This window comes from Mirounga leonina, unplaced genomic scaffold (genome assembly GCF_011800145.1).
Source record: "Mirounga leonina isolate KUSES-001 unplaced genomic scaffold, KU_Mleo_1.0 Mir_53, whole genome shotgun sequence".
NCBI lineage: Eukaryota > Metazoa > Chordata > Mammalia > Carnivora > Phocidae > Mirounga > Mirounga leonina.
Genome location: NW_023270807.1, coordinates 1,618,666 through 1,635,800, shown reverse-complemented (window position 1 = coordinate 1,635,800; position 17,135 = coordinate 1,618,666). Strand labels below are relative to the sequence as shown.

The 17,135-nt window shown below is 42.9% G+C and overlaps 1 protein-coding gene across 1 annotated transcript in view; it reads left to right on the top strand.

Annotated features, from left to right (window-relative positions):
* The window catches only part of LOC118000981 (diphosphoinositol polyphosphate phosphohydrolase 1), a 114,170-nt gene extending 98,272 nt beyond the window's left edge, over positions 1-15,898 (top strand). Inside the window, exons 3-5 of the mRNA XM_034990910.1 lie at positions 5,349-5,393; positions 10,154-10,238; positions 13,405-15,898. Of these exons, the coding sequence (XP_034846801.1) occupies positions 5,349-5,393; positions 10,154-10,238; positions 13,405-13,583 (309 nt within the window). The 3' untranslated portion in view covers positions 13,584-15,898. The remainder of the gene's footprint in view (positions 1-5,348; positions 5,394-10,153; positions 10,239-13,404) is intronic.
* Positions 15,899-17,135: the final 1,237 nt, after the last annotated feature.

Sequence of the window (17,135 nt, the reverse complement as noted above, 5' to 3'; positions counted from 1 at the left end):
AATAAATAAATAAATAAATAAATAAATAAATAAATAAATAAATAAATTCTTTAAAAAATAATAATAAAAGTTTGAAGGAATCAAAAAGACCTAAATAAAGGGAGAGATACAGTCTCTTCCCCAATAAGAAGACTATATATTATAAAGATGTATTTTTAAAATTAATCTAAAAATTCAATAATAAAAATAAACATCCCAAAGGGATTTTTCAGACATCTGAAAAACTGATTTTTGAAATTTATATGGAAGAATAAAGATACAGAAATGGCTGTGAAGTTTTTGAAAAAGAACAGAGGAGAGAAGGAGACTACTTTTCCATGTATTTGGATAAAGCTGTATTAGTTAAAACCACATGATATTAGTACATAAATTAACAACTAGATTAATAAAACAGAATGATATTTATTGGGTCTATTTTGGAGCCTCCAGACCATTGGCTATTTGGGAATAAATTCCCAAATTAGTTTTGGTGGATCATATTATAAAACTCTTCAAACTATTAGAAAAAATGCGGGAGACTGAAAGAATAATAAACAGACAAAAGGAAAAGATAAGTAAAATCAGTAATATCTTATGAAAAATGTTTAGCAAAGGACATCAAAAATTAAAACAGAAATAAGTCAGAGAAAGACAAATACGTATGATTTCACTCATATGTGGAATTAATAACAAAGGGGGAAAAGAGAGAGAGAGAAAACAAAAAACAGACTTGTAACTATACAAACTGATGGTGACCAGAGGGGAGGTGGGCAGGGGGAATGGGTGAAAAAGTGATGGGGATTGAGGAGTGCACTTACGATGAGCACATACGGAATTGTTGAATCACTATATTGTACACCTGAAACTAATATAACACTGTATGTTAACTATACTGGAACTAAAGTTTAAAAACTTAATAAAATTAAAAAAAAAAAAGATAAAAGACAAGTATCAGACTGGGAGCAGAACATATGTTTACCACAGAGGTTAAATATTAAGATATAATTTCTGAAGATCATTATAATGGTCAATAATCAAATAAGAAAAATGGATAAGTAGTGTGAATTCCGAGAAGAAATCTGAATGAAATTTTCCTGTTTAATGGACATCCTAGCACCCTGACTACACCAAACTTCCATTTACCCTGAATCAAATCTTATCCCAAAATGTCTGAGCCAGCTATCTGTCTGATGTGACCCTGACACCTACCCCGACCCACATGCAAGAATCATGTGAGAGACAAAAATAACTCTGTCCTGTTGCCTGTGGCAGCAGTTGAGAGGGAGCTAGCTCAAAGCTAATTGGGCTGTGGAGAAGCATGAAAACTTAAAATGGTCACAGTGAACTCTGTCTTGGACGGCCTTTGCCTCTGAGGAATCTTCCTCTTGATTGGCACTATGACTTTAAAGAACAGAAATCCTCTTACTAAAGAGGCACGTCCTCCTAAGAAATTTAGAAACTGGTAAATAAAAGAATATTTCTTTGCTTTTCACCATAGGCTCATTGGCAGGATCACCTTAGATAGAATTCTCTAAAGTAGATCCCCTAAATATTGGTATAAAACTTAAAGACACTGAGACAGACAAAGCTGTTGTTAATTTCTACAACTTGAAGCTTAATTAGAAGTGAAAATAAATGCCACTAAAATTTCTTTGTACAGATGGCAGCATTATTTAAATTACACAAGACTTTATAAGAAGGCATCTATTTTATTTTTTGAAGATTTTACTTATTTACTAGAGAGAGAGCGTGAGCGGGGTGAAGGGCAGAAGGAGCAGCAGGCTGAGCAGGGAGCCCTGGGGCTCCATGTCATGACCCAAGCCGAAGGCGGATGCTCAACTGACTGAGCCACCCAGGCGCCCCAGAATGCATCTATTTTATATATATGCATATTTTTAAAGATTTTATTTATTTATTTGACAGAGAGACACAGTGAGAGAGGGAACACAAGCAGCGGGAGTGGGAGAGGGAGAAGCAGGCTTCCCGCCGAGCAGGGAGCCCGATGCGGGGCTCAATCCCAGGACCCTGGGATCATGACCTGAGCCGAAGGCAGACGCTTAATGACTGAGCCACCCAGGTGCCCCCAGAATGCATCTATTTTATAAAGAAAAATGCTTTTATGCTTTTCCCAACTGCCTCTGTTAGAGTAAATCATAGGTATATGTTGATGTTGAATGCAGAAAACACCATTATTAAACAAAAGTTTTAAATTATATTGAGCTGTCATAATATTAAGTTAATTGTGCCCTTAAAAATTGGAGATTGGGGCGCCTGGGTAGCTCAGGCAGTTAAGCGTCCGACTCTTGATTTTGGCTCAGGTCGTGATCTCAGGGTCATGAGATCGAGCCCTGTGTCAGGCTCTGAGCTTAGTGCGGAGTCTGGTTGTCCCTTGTCCCTCTCCTCCTGCTCCTCCCCCCCCCACCCCCATGAGTACACACTCTCTCAAATAAATAAATAAAATCTTTTTTAAAAAAATTGGAGATCAATTTCTTTTCTAAACTTTTGGTTTCTTTAAGAAAAAAAAATTAATTGAACAGTTAAAACTGCTAAAGAGAACTCTTTCTCTACTTTGCAGAAGAGAAATGTGAGTGATAGCCTCTGTGAACCTCTGTGAATCTCCTTACCTCCCTCCCTCCCCACCAACCTGACAGCCCTGCTCCTAGGCCCTGTCGGTGGGGACCACAGGCCAGAGCACAGGTGCCACATCTCAGGAGTTGATCTGAGTGTTCAGGCTGCCAAGGTCAGGGTACAGAATTGGTTTTCTAGTCCAGGCTGACCTGCCAGCTCATCCTGCTTGTTCAGGCAGCTACATTGGTTAATTCACCAAGTATAATCTAACTAGTCTTAGCTGGCCATGGAGTGTAGTTATCTCTAAAAATGTAGAGAATCAATTTAGGGGCCTGGCTGGCTTGGTCAGTGGACTGTGTGGCTCTTGATCTTGGGGTCATGAATTCAAGCCCCACATTGGGTGTAGAGATTACTTAAAAAAAATAAATTCAAAAAAAATTTTTTTAAATACAGAGAATCAGTTGGGGCACCTGGGTGGCTCAGTCATTAAGCGTCTGCCTTCGGCTCAGGTCATGATCCCAGGGTCCTGGGATCAAGCCCTGCATCAGGCTCCAGGGAGCCTGGTTCTCCCACTCCCCCTCCCCCTGCTTGTGTTCCTTCTCTCGCTGGGTCTCTCTCTGTCAAATAAATAAATAAAATCTTTAAAAAATAAATATAGAGAATCAGTTTATTATTTTTTTTTAAGATTTTATTTATTTATTTGACAGAGAGAGAGACAGCGAGAGAGGGAACACAAGCAGGGGCAGAGGGAGAGGGAGAAGCAGACTCTTCACTGAGCAGGCAGCCCGATGCGGGCTCTATCCTAGGACCCTGGGATCATGACCCGAGCCAAAGGCAGACGCTTAACGACTGAGCCACCCAGGTGCCCCAAGAATCAGTTTAAATAAGAAAAGGTAAACATTTCCATTTGAGTAGACCCAAAAGCCCCATGAGGGAAAGAATGGATGGGAAATGAACAGGCATGTTGGCAAGAGAAAGGAAAAGAATTCTTGGACAGATAATTATCAAAAATTAATTTCAAAATATAGCTCACCTAGGAGTCTAGGCCTATAAATCAACCTTTATTTTAAATATCTCTAAAGAACTTTTAGAGTACTTATTTTAAAATTGTGTTCGGGCGCCTGGGTGGCTCAGTCGTTAAGCGTCTGCCTTCGGCTCAGGTCATGATCCCAGGGTCCTGGGATCGAGTCCCACATCGGGCTCCCTCCTCGACGGGAAGCCTGCTTCTCCCTCTCCCACTCCCGCTGCTTGTGTTCCTGCTCTCGCTATCTCTGTCTCTGTCAAATAAATAAATAAAATCTTTTTAAAAAATAAATAAATAAAAATAAAATTGTGTTCATTCTGTATAAACTTAATGAGTACCTATTGTCTTTAGAAAGTATTTTTGTCTTAATTTTTAGTTTATTACAAATTTAGTTATTACAGATTACATGGCAGTGGTAATAGAAAACAAGTTACAGCATTTCCCAGGCATTTTCAGAAAATCATCCTTCCCTCGCCTCTCCCCACTTCTAGCAGGGACAGATATAAAATATAAAAAGCAAAAGCTAAAAAGACACAGCTGGACCCAAAGCAAGGTGGGTGGCATCTCCATAGATCAGAAACAGGGTAGAACTGCTGAATGTCATGGGAAGGCCGCTGCCTGCCCAGCCTTGTGTGGCTAGTGTTCGGACCCTTGGAGTAGCGGGAGCCCAGGTTCCCAGTGGAAAGGATACCAGGGGCTGAGACTTTTAGAAAGATGTGGGCTTAGGTGAGGAGAGGGCACAGATGCAGTGCACAATAAAAGATGGAGCCAAACCACCCCCTGATTCCATGGCTCTGCCTGCAGTATTCTCTGTATCACCTTGGTGGGAGCCTCACAAGTAAGCCCTTCACCAACTGGAACATGAATTTACTTCAGATGAAATGAATTTTATAGCATGGCCTGACAAGGAACTTAAATATGTTCAAGATGTTCAAAAGTAAATGAAGGAATAACTTTTAATTTAAAAGAACAAAAAATCATGGAAACAAGGCATACGTAATGGAAACAGATATGTGAAGAACAGGTAGAAATGAAAAATGTCAAATGACTAGAGATGGGATAGCCCTAGTTTTGGTAGGCTGAAAAGAAAATCAATTGGAATAAACTGAAAAATGTGCCTGTGATTCATCAGAAAGACACAGATCTAAAAAAAAAAAAATACTAAAGGGCCGATGGGAGATACGGAGTATATGCTTGAAGGTCTAACCACTGTATGAAGTTGTCTCTTCCCAGTCACTCTCTGTCCATCACATCATTCTGTGCATCTCTGTCAATACTTGTCACCACGTTTATGTACTTGTTAACGTATGCCTTCCTGAGCTGCTTCTACAAGGTGCTGAGCTCTGTTTTGGGCATACTGTATACAGAAAAGCCAAGAACGAGTCAGATAAGGATCTTGCTTTCTTGGATCTTGTGTTCTAGCCTATCCATCACTATACCTCTGACACATATTAGGCAGTGTATTTGTTGAATGAATGAATGAATGAGTGAATGAAGTAATTAATACCTCAAAATATCTTCTGTGTGGCTTCATGGCCTTGATTACCTGCTATGTTTGGCCGGCATTGCAGGAGTGAGAGAGACGGAGAGGAGATGAGAGAAATCCTCCTTCCCCAGAGCACACTCTGCTGTTACCAGTCTGTGATGCTCAGGAAATAGTGGTGTGACCTCCTTAGACCTAGAGTCCTCCTAAGGTGTTCCTCTTGGGTTGTGATTGATAATGAGACCAGCAATATAAACAATATTAATGCGCTAATTTTTCTTCTTCACTTTTCAGGCTGGAGTAAAAGGGACATTGGGAAGATTAGTTGGAATTTTTGAGGTAAGCCTGTTAAAATCTTCGGTGCAATTGGAATCATATTAGTAACCATGTAATATAAATATGTATATCTTTGTCTGAGTCCTTTCGAGCTGCTATAACAAAACTGAGTGGCTTATAAACAATAGAAATGGATTTCTCACAGTTCTGGAGACTAGGAAGTCCAAGATCAAGGCACCAGCAGATTCAGTGTCTCGTGAGGACCCACTTCCTGGTTCATAGTTACCAGTTTCTCCTGCTACCCAAAAGTAGAGTGTTTGTAGGAAACCTTTTTTTTTTTTTTTAAAGATTTATTTATTTATTTGAGAGAGCGAGAATGAGAGAGCGTACATGAGAGGGGGGAGGGTCAGAGGGAGAAGCAGGCTCCTTGCTGAGCAGGGAGCCCGATGCGGGACTCGATCCCGGGACTCCAGGATCATGACCTGAGCCGAAAGCAGTTGCTTAACCAACTGAGCCACCCAGGCGCCCTGTAGGAAACCTTTTGTAAGTCAAAATGGTAGAAAGTGAAGAAGCAATTAATTTATGTGGACATTTTTTTTAGCATTTCCAAAACCAAAAAATAACCTCTCTCAGGCTTTTCGGAAACCTCAGGATACATGTTGTTAACGGATGCATGAAATAAGTCAGGCTAAAGCACAGGTGTGCAGAGCCCCAGTTCATGGCTTTGGCGGCTGGATGAGGAAGTGCTGGTGTAGTTCCCGGGGAAGGAGTCTGGCCGGAGCGCACCTGCTGCTCCACGCGAGCTCTGCCTCTGTGATGGCTTGCTGCGCCAGAAATGCCCAAGGCTCCTTCTCCCTTCACTTTTTTTTTTTTTTAGAAACGCAAGTTCCTCTTAGGATTTCTTTCGGTTAGCAAAAACAGGTACTGATGTAGGTCTTTCGTAAAAGTGAAGTGGCTTACCTAGAGCTCTTGAAAAGCAAGGGGTACTTGTAGCTGTTTCTCTCTGTGTTCTCACATGGCAAAGGGGGATGGTCGCTCACTGGGGCCTTTCTTATCAGCTGCCAACCCCATTCCCAAGAGTCAGCCCTTCTCAACCCAATCAGCTGCCAGAGGCCCCACCTCCTAATACTATCCCACTGGGAGTTAGGATTTCAACATCCGAATTGTGGGGGGCATAAACATTCAGTCCATTGCGGTCCTAATCTGGGGTAGACGCCATCTTTGTTTCGCTGCGTTTTCAAAACAAAGCAGCGCTGGCAGAGAATAGCTTACTTTCTTTTTTAAAGTCCCATAGTCTCCTCCAGACAAATAGAATTATTTGTAAGTACAGGCATTACCTCAGAGATATTGTGAGTGCAGTTCCAGACCACTGCAATAGAGCAAATATTGTAATAAAGCTAGTCAAATGTTTCTTTGATTTTTGTCAGTGCATATGAAAGTTATATTTATACTGTATTGTAGTCTCTGAATATATACTTACGATGTCTGTATTAATGTCTATGCCTTAATTTAAAAATGCTTTTATTGCTAAAAAACGCTAACCATCATGAGCCTTTTGCTGGTGGAGGGTATTGCCTCCGTGTTGATGGCTGCTGACTGAGCAGGGTCATGGTTGCTGAGAATTGGGGTGGCTGTGGCAATTTCTTAAAATAAGAAGGTTTGCTGCCCTGATCGACTCTCCCTTTCATGAACAGTTTTTCTGTAGCAAACGATGTTGTTTGATAGCATTTTACCCACAGTACAACTTCTTTCAAAATTGGGAGTCCATCCTCTCAAACCTTACCACTGCTTTATCAGCTACGATTATGGAGTATTCTAAATCTTCTATTGTCACTTCAACAGTCTTCACAGAATCTTCACCAGGGGTAGACTCCATCTCAAGAAACCACTTTCTGTCCTCATCCGTAAGAAGCAGCTCCTCATTTCTTCAGGTTTTATCATGAGATTGCAGCAATTCAGTCCCATCTTCAGGCTCCACTTCTTTTTCTTTTTCTTTCTTTCTTTTTCTTTTTGTTTCTTTTCTTCTCTTTTCTTTTTCTTTTTTTTTTTTTTAAAGATTTTATTTATTTATTTTGAGAGAGAGAGAATGAGAGACAGAGAGTATGAGAGGGAGGAGGGTCAGAGGGAGAAGCAGACTCCCTGCCGAGCAGGGAGCCCGATGCGGGACTCGATCCCGGGACTCCAGGATCATGACCTGAGCCGAAGGCAGTCGCTTAACCAACTGAGCCACCCAGGCGCCCTTTTCTTTTTCTTTCATAGCACAAGCACAGGGCGGGTGGAGGGAGAGACAGAGAAGGAGAGAATTTTAAGCAGACTCTGGGCTGAGCATGGAGCCCGGTGCAGAGCTCAATCTCACGACCCTGAGATCATGACCCGAGCCGAAACCAAGAGTTGGGTGCTTAACTGACTGCAGGTTCCACTGATTCTACTTCTCTTGCTATTTCTACCACATCTGCAGTTTCTTCCTCCACCAAGTCTTGAATCCCTCAAAGTCCTTCACAAGGGTTGGAGTCAACTTCTTCCAAACTCCTGTTCATGTTGATATTCTTTACCTTTTTCCATAAATCACCACTATTCTTAATGGCATCTAGAATGGCGAATCCTTTCCAAAAGGTTTTCAATGGACTTTGCCCAGATCCGTCAGAGGAATTGCTATCTCTGGCAGCTGTAGCCTTATGAAGTGCATTTCTTAAATAGTAAGACTTGCAAGTTGGAATGACTCCTTGATCCATGGTCTGTGGAATGGCCCTTGTGTTAGCAGCATGAAAACATTCATCTCGTTGTCCATCTCCATCAGAGCTCTGGGGTGACAAGGGACACTGTCAATGCACAGTCATATTTTGAAAGGAATCTTTTCTTCTGAGCAGTAGATCTCAACAGTGGGCTTTAAATATTCAGTAAACCATGTTGGAAACAGATGTGCTGTCATCCCCATTTATAAGAGCACAGGCAGAGTCAATTTAGCTTTATTCTTGAGGACCCTAGGATTTTTGGAATGGTCATTGAGCACTGGCTTCAACTTCTAAGTCACCAGCTGCCCCTAACCAGAGAGTCACTCTGTCCTTTGAAGCTTGGAAGCCAGGCACTGACCTCTCTAACTATGAAAGTCCTAGATGGCATCTTCTTCCGATAGAAGGCTGTTTCATCTTACACTGAAAATCTGTTGTTTCATGTAGCCCCTGCCACGGGTGATCTGAGCTAGATCTCCTGGAGAACTCGCTGCAGCTTCTCCACCAGCACCTGCTGCTCCTTCTTGCACTTTTGTGTTATGGAGACGGCTTCTTTCCTTAACCCTCATGAACCCACCTCTGCTCGCTTCACACTTTTCTCCTGCGACTTCCCCACCTCTCTCAGCCTTCATAGAATTGAAGAGAGCGAGGGCCTTGCTCTGGGACAGGCTCTGGCTTAAGGGAAGGTTGTGACTGGCTTGATCTTCTATCCAGACCACTCAAACGTTCTCCATATCAGCAGTAAGGCTGTTTCGCTTTCTTGTCATGCATGCGTTCACTGGAGTAGAACTTTCAATTGCCTTCAAGAACTTTTCCTTTGCATTCACAAATTGGCTAACTGGTTCGAGAGGCCTAGCTTTCAACCTGTCTTGGCTTTTCAGCATGCCTTCCTCACTAAGCTTAATCATTGCTAGCTTTTGATTTAAAGGGAGAGTAGGAGATGTGCAACTCTTTCCCTCACTTGAACATTTAGAGGCCACTGTAGGGTTATTAATTGGCCTAATCTTTTTTTATAAGTTTTTTTTTAAGATTTATTTATTTGAGAGAGAGAGAGAGGAGCACGAGCAGGGGGAGCAGCAGAGGGAGAGGGAGAAGCAGACTCCCTGCCAAGCAGGGAGCCCAAAGCGGGACTTGATCCTAGGACCCTGAGACTGCAACCTAGCCAAAGGCAGACGCTTAACCAACTGAGCTACACAAGCGCCCTGCGTTGGCATAATCTTTTTTTTTTTAATATATATTTTTTTAAGATTTTATTTATTTATTCATGAGAGACAGAGAGAGAAAGAAGCAGAGGGAGAAGCAGACTCTCAAGGAGCAGGGAGCCCGATGCAGGACTCATTCCCAGGACCCTGGGATCGTGACCTGAGCTGAAGGCAGATGCTTAACCATCTGAGCCACCCAGGCGCCCTGCGTTGGCCTAATCTTAATTTTGTTGTGTCTCAGGGAATAGGGAGAATGACAGCGAGAGACGGGAATGGCTGGTCAGTGGAATTTATTGATTAAGTTTGCTGTCTTATATGGGCGTCCTTTGTGGCACCCTAAAACAATTACAATAGTAACATCAACAGGGGCGCCTGGGTGGCTCAGTCATTAAGCGTAGAGGCTGGGTAGAGGTTTGGAGGAAGGTGGAAGGAAGTGAGAAATGGGGAAATAAAGATGAGGAAAGTTAGTAGAAGGGGAGATGCACCCGATAATCAGCTTGCTGGCATTGATGGAACCTCCACCCACCCACAGCCTCTTCTCTTTCTTGTGTTCTAGCGAGTTACATTTACTTGGTGCCTTTTTCTTGAGAGGTCACAAACTTCCTTCTCACAGCCTTCCTGTGAAGTTGTATTTAGGGAAAGGGGAACGAAAAAAGAGATTAAAGTTTGGGCTTTAGAAGGCCAGCCAAAGACCACAACCTTAAATGCAAATGTGGCATGTTTTAAATAGGCCATCTGGCGCTATTCCATGTATGATTGTAGGATGATTAGAAGTAAAAGGAATGCTTGTGTCTGAGCTCTCTGGACATATGGCTAAGAGTGTGTTTCACTCAAGTAATCTCAGCTCTTTAAGGGAAAGCTCTTCCTCTGTCCTTCTCTCTTTGCCCTTCAGAACCAGGAGAGGAAGCACAGAACGTATGTCTATGTGCTCATTGTCACAGAAGTGCTGGAAGACTGGGAAGATTCAGTTAACATTGGTAAGTTGTCCCCAGATAGCCTCCAAAATGCTCCCCACCACGGGCCCTTGCCATGCCACAGGTCATGACCCAGACCCAGAAACGAGCCTGATGAAAGAAACCATAGAAGCGTATGTTTAATGAAACAAGCATGTCCATTTTGAACTTCTGAAAGTAGTGTTTTGAAATGTTCAAAAGGAAGCTGAAGGTGGATACCTGGTCAACAAATAGAAACATGCAGATAAAAATAAGAAAGGTGGTTTCTGAAGCTGAATTGGACCCTCCACAGCAGATACTGACCCTCCTCCACAATGGCCACGAAACCCCAGCTGGGAGCAGGACCTTGGCTGTTTCTTGTGATGCTTATTCATATTGTTGGAGAAAGCTGCTGGTTTGGTGGGGTGAGCTGCTCCCTCCAGAGTAGTGGGAGCAGTTTCCAGTTACAGCCATACTCCCCTTCGGGTGCCCCTCCCTTTCTCCTGAGGAGCCATTCTCTTTGATCTCTCAGATCACTGTTGGGTGTGTGTCTTTGGAACTAAAAACTTAGGTGATTTAATGCTCGGTTCCTGGTTTAATCTTTTGCCTCTGAAGGAAAGTATATTCTAGAAAAGTGTAATATTTAAAAACCAGTTATAAATCGGCAAACAGATAAAATCCAATTGCTGAAATGTCTCCCTCTATTTTGCGTATGTGCTTTGTCACCATGCCCCTCACACTGCTGGTCTGAGCATTTCATGGCCCTTCGGCTTTTAACGGCCTTGTATGTGGTAAGAATGCAATATGCTTAAGTAAATAAATTCAGTAGGGGTTTATTAAAAATAGCCTCCTTGACAGCCAGTGCTAGGGCTTAAAAAGGAGACACAGATGAGTGTGGCATGGCCCTGTCCTCAGAGCACTCTGTCAGGCAGGAGTCACACACTTGTGATACGAATTTTCAAGGTACCATTGCTCTATTAATATCCAACAAGCCTTTCACCTTCTACTACTTCCGAGAATTGAAATATTGAAATAATCTAAAATACGGAGAATAAGCCTATGAGCCTTCCTTCAGATGAGCCTCTTTCAGGTGGAAATTGGCTTTTAAACGTATGCCTCAGTGAAGGATAAGTGATCTGAGGTACATTCATCTGACAGAATGTTGCACAGCTGTTAAACACGGACTTCTGAAAGCTAATATAGCATGGCAAAGGGCTTGTGAATCGGTGTTGGTGAATGAAAAAAGCAGCGTACAGACTTACATGTACGGTTAGAGCGACGTTAAAATAGGAATTTGAAATGAAAACAAAAATGAGGTACTCGTTTTCACCTAAAGAATTGGCAATGACAGAGGAAAAGGTAGCAGTGCTGACGGGGAGGGTAGTGAGAACGACATTCCAGCACACACAAGCAGGACTGGGGATTGGGATGGCCCTTCTGAAAAGCAGTTTGGCATTATATAACACGAGACCTTTAGAGTTCAAATGTTTTATTCCTATAATCTCAGTTCTAGGCCTCTTCTGGGAAGTTAAAAGAAAGAATAAAACAGATAAAGGTTTTTGGTTGTTTTTTTGTGTGTTTTTTTGAAGAGCAAAAGTGCTGGTGGTGTGGGGGGGAGAAGGGAGGAAAGAAAATCCTAAGGAGGCTCCATACCCAGCACAGAGCCCAGACGCAGGGCGCGATCTCACAACCCTGAGATCGTGACCTGAGCTAAAATCAAGATTCAGACGCTCTACCGCCTGAGCCATCCAAGCACCCTGCATATTTTTTTATAACACAGACAAGCGCTTAAGAAACAATGTGAAGTAAAAAAAGAAGCAATAATAATAATACTAATAAGCAAACTCTTACAGCATATACTATGTGCCAGGTATCATTCAAATATCTTACGTATTAATCCTCACAGCAGACTTGTGAGATAGGTACTATTTATTATCTCTACAGATGAGGAAGGTGGGGCACAGCTCAGTACCTAGTTAGTAACCTGCCCCAAACTGACCATTCATTAGAGCCAGTGATGAGATTGGAGCCTAGCATGTTAGCTCCAGCATCCGAAAGCATGATCCCAGTGATAGTTGTTCAGTGCAGTGTCTTTTTCAGATACGATGAAAGAAAAGCAAAGACATGAAGGTATTGAGAGTAGTCATTTCTGGTTTCTTATGTTGTGGGTAATTATATTCTTTATACTTTCTTCCATTTTCCTAATGTTAAGCAATGATCTTTTATTATAAGAGAAAAAATAAAGGATTTTTAAAAAATTGAAAAACAAGTAAGAAAACAGACTGAGAAGTTAATAGGGATGGTGTTATTTTTATTATTTTTATTTTTTATTTTTTATTTTTTAAAGATTTTATTTATTTATTTGACAGAGAGAGGCACAGCGAGAGAGGGAACACAAGCAGGGGGAGTGGGAGATGGAGAAGCAGGCTTCCCGCCGAGCAGGGAGCCCGATGTGGGGCTCGATCCCAGGACCCTGAGATCATGACCTGAGCCAAAGGCAGACACTTAACGACTGAGCCACCCAGGCGCCCAGGATGGTGTTATTTTTAAAAATATTTTGTATCTGTGGGGCGCCTGGGTGGCTCAGTTGGTTGGGCGGCTGCCTTCAGCTCAGGTCATGATCCTGGAGTCCCTGGATCGAGTCCCGCATCGGGCTCCCTGCTCGGCAGGGAGTCGGCTTCTCCCTCTGACCCTCCCCCGCCTCATGTGCTCTCTCTCTCTCTCAAATAAATAAATAAATAAATAAATAAATAAATCTTTAAAAAAAATATTTTGTATCTGTGGATATATAACTCTTAAAATTCTGAAATAAATGATTATAAGGCAGCCATCCTCGTAATTCTGGAAGCCGACGCTCGTGTTGATTTGTGCAGAAGAGGGGTTGCTGGCTGGGCTTCAGGTGTATACTTGCCCAGAGGCCCGGGAACGCAAGAGGAGACCAGGAGCACTGGTTCTCTCTGGAGGGCGGATTTCACACGATTCGCTTCTCAGATGTCTTCCCTATCTCCTGCATCGGACATCTGTATGGCATTTGGAGCATATACTCTTGTAAGGAAAGAAAGTGAGGAAAAATACCTTTATGATGCACGGTTTTAAAGTCTTGATAACGGTTGCTTTTCTGTTTTCATCAACCCTTTCTTCCAAGTTGAAGATCAGAAACCTGCGGCTGCTTCCCTTTTGTCCTCATTTCTTCTTCTCTCTGCCCCCACAGGAAGGAAGAGGGAATGGTTTAAAATAGAAGATGCCATAAAAGTGCTGCAGTATCACAAACCAGTGCAGGCGTCGTATTTTGAAACGTTGAGGCAAGGCTACTCAGCCAACAATGGCACCCCAGTCGTGGCCACCACGTACTCGGTTTCTTCCCAGAGCTCGATGCCAGGCATCAGATGACTGAAGACTTCGCATAAGAGGAATGGAAATTGGAAACTAGACTGGAGTGCAGATCTTCCCTCCCTTGCTCTTTTCACCTCTCCTCACAGGCCTCCTCTCCAAATAAGGCATGATGGGCAGCAGAGAAAGGGGTTCTTGATGGTGTTGCTGTTTGGTGTTAAGTGATGGGCTTTTTCTTCTCTTTTTATGGAGGGGGTGGGGGGTGGGTATGTAATTTGTAAGTACTTTTGTGCATGATCGGTCCCTCCCTTTTCACACCCCTGCAGTTGTCTAGAGAGACAGACAGCCTTCCCTCTGCCTTGGATTCTGAAGTGTTCCTGTTTGTCTCACCCCAGCCCTGGCCAGACGTTTTTCCTTTGATTTTTAAATTTTTTTTTTTTTATTAAAAGATACCAATATGAGATGAAACCTTTCAAGAATTTGTCCTGTAATGCGCTGTTCAGTCAAGGAGGTTGGTCACTTCCACTGCAGGATACATTTATCTACACATTATATACTGGGCATATAATATGTAAATAAATGACTTTTAGAAGAGGAATTTAACTGTTTAATTTTTCAAGGTTTTGTTTTGTTTTTTAAATTCGGGGTGTTTCTGAAATGGAGAGCCTCGCAGTTAATTTCCCTTTTTTTTTTTTTTGATGCTAGTGGCTAGGTAAGTTTCCCTGTCTTCTCCCTTTCCCCAGTCACTGACTGTAGTTATGTAGGGTACGGAAAGAGTTTAGCTGCCTTCATAGCGCTCCCAGGACTAATGGCCTTCTCGAAACTGTGTTCCCATGCCAAGAAAGACACAGGAAGAAACCTATTTTCTTTTTATTACCGAGCCAGGAGCAAATGGCCTCAGCTCAGACCTGGAGAAACAATGATAGAAATTGAATTCCTCCCTACGTGTTGACAGTAGGGATTTGAACTGGATTCTTGGGATTGCTATCTAAAAAACTGGAGCATCAAGCACTGTTTCTGTCCTGCAGCTTGGAATTTTTTTCCATAATGCTACTTACCGCCGACAGTGGCCTCTCTCCTTGTGCATCCATGCCTTACACCGCGCTGCACTGGACATTGTCCTTGTGCAGAAACATCTGGCTGGCCTGGGCCAGTGCAGGTGTATGGTCCCATCCCCATCCTGGGTGACCATGTTAAGTTCCCAAAAAGTACACAGGAGGAAAATTCAGGTGTCTGCTTATCTTTGCAATGTGACAGCATTTGGAATTGCACCATGGAGCATGCTCAAAAATAGTAAACTTGTCTCTTGCTGAGACGCAAAAGGTCCATCTTCTGCTGAGAAGTGGTATGAGAGAATGCTTGGTCCTTGACTAGAACAGCGACATCATGCATTGGCTCACTGCAAACTGTCGCGTTGGTTTTTGATACAGGCTTCTTGCTGGCTTCATTTGCCAGTCGTGTTGTTTAGTTGGGAAGTAAGCAGAAAAGGGTCTTGAGATCGAGGGGTGGGTCTAGGAGGGGGACACTGGTCGATCCCTGGCTTAGGACAGTGCTCTTGGTGGCATCTCCTTTGTCAAAACATAGCCAAGATGTGAAATTAAAATCGTAGTTCTCTTTATTTAAAAATTCTAATAAATACTCAAACTTTGAAAAGCTTTCACTCTTCCCTCCCACTAAAAGTGATGTATATATACATACATATAAGAGATGTAGGCCTGTGTCATTCAGTGTTCAACATTTTGGGGGGACATCTTTTGGTGAACTTAAAATTTTGCTGTCTGCTCTCAGTTTGTATCTTCTCTCCCAGTCTTGAGACACAGAATCAACAAGGAGTGCTCACAGTTTGCCTAGGATACTGTCCTACCTCTGGGAAAGGAATTCTGTCCCTAAGTAAGGGTCCCAGTGGACAGAAACAGCACCATGGGATTTGCTTCTAAATACCAACTCACTGTTCACATGGCCTACTCAGAAATGAACATATTGCTGCTTGTTGCCTGATTGAGAGCAGTCTGAGTTTCTGTCCATATAAGTAAAGGAGAAAAGGTAATAAATTCAACCAAGCACTAAGTGGAATCCAAAAAACACATTCTTCCACCTAAATTCTACCTTTATGATATGGATTGAAAGTACTTTGCAGGAAAACAGACAGGACTCCTGAAAAGAGAAATGCAGTGGTAATAGTAATTTGTGCATTTTTTCATGATCTAGAGATGTTTTTACTGGGCTGGTGTCACAACACATTACCCTCCTGAGTCCAGTTTGGGTTGATGTTGGCGTCTTTGGGTCAGGAAAGTGAACTGTGCCAAGAAGTATTTTTCAGTGACATGAATGGATCCTGTTAATGCAGTTAACTGGGGAGATTGTGCTGATGCTTTCTTAACTGACAAAAAGAGGCTTTGTCCAACACCAGAATTGCTGAAACTGGTGCTATTTTCTGTTGCAGTGGGATCCTGATGAGCAGGGATTGGTGTTTCTCCCTCCCTGGCACCATTAACACCATGGCTGTCTTCACTGGTGTGTAGTCATAGCCCTTCTGTGATAGATTACTCAGAGCCCTGGTTGCAGTGGCCGTTACCCCTCTCCACAGAAAGCAAGGAGAAAACAGAAGAAAGCACAAAAATGATCCCACTCGCAGAGTCTTTCTGGGACACTGCTTTGCCGTGAATTCTGCAAGTACTCACTTTATTCGGGCTTGACACAAACAGCTTTTTGTGTACAGCGCAGATATAAAGTCTCACAGTGAATTTGCCCGTCCTAGACTCTGGTTTATTACTAGGGCATCCATCACAGTCCACCCTGCTCAGGATAGAGAAAGACAGCATTGGCTATTTTAAAATTAACTTTGTTTTTAGTTTATCAATTTGCAGCCACTGGGGAAGCATCAGTGAGGTCATGCCATATCTTTTTGGACTTAGGACTGTGTGTGTGTGTGTGTGTGTGTGTGTGTGTGTGTGTGTGAGAGAGAGAGAGAGAGAGAGAGAGAGAGAGAGAGAGAGAAGGGCTACGAGGGGTCAGCTGTATTCGATTTTTTTTGTAGCCTTCCAGAATGGTGCAGCCCATGAAACAGGAGTTTTGATTTTTCTTGTAGCAAACCTGGCAGGATGGAAAAGTTAATAAATTGACGGTTTTGTTTTTACAAGTGTCTGCTGCCCCATCTGCCCTGCGGGGAGAGGGCTCCCGCACTGCTGAGTCTGAGCTGAGGCCATCTGGAGGGATCAAAGAGTGTGGGAGGAACACCCCTTGTGAGGCCGTGGAAGCCCCTCGAAAGTGGCTGCGCTGCAGGATTTCCGCCCTCGGCATGGTGCAGCGCAGCAGGCCTTGCCTCTCGCAGCCTCTAGGGAGCAGAGCGGGTCACTGCCCTCTGGGAGGCTTTTGCAGCAGTTTTGTAAATGCGTTGCTACACAGTCAAGTTCCTTCGTGACACAATTTCTGTTTTGATGTTAGGAGTCAGTCCACGTAAGCTTAGACTTGTTTAGAAGAAAAAAAAAATCACCTTTTGTTTTGAAGAAAAAAAACGTCCACGCAGAACCGTTCTTCCTCCTCCTCCTCCTTTCTCTTGCCCACGTACAGTGCTCCTTGGAGGCCCCCTTCCCCTCTAGGACCTGTGTAACC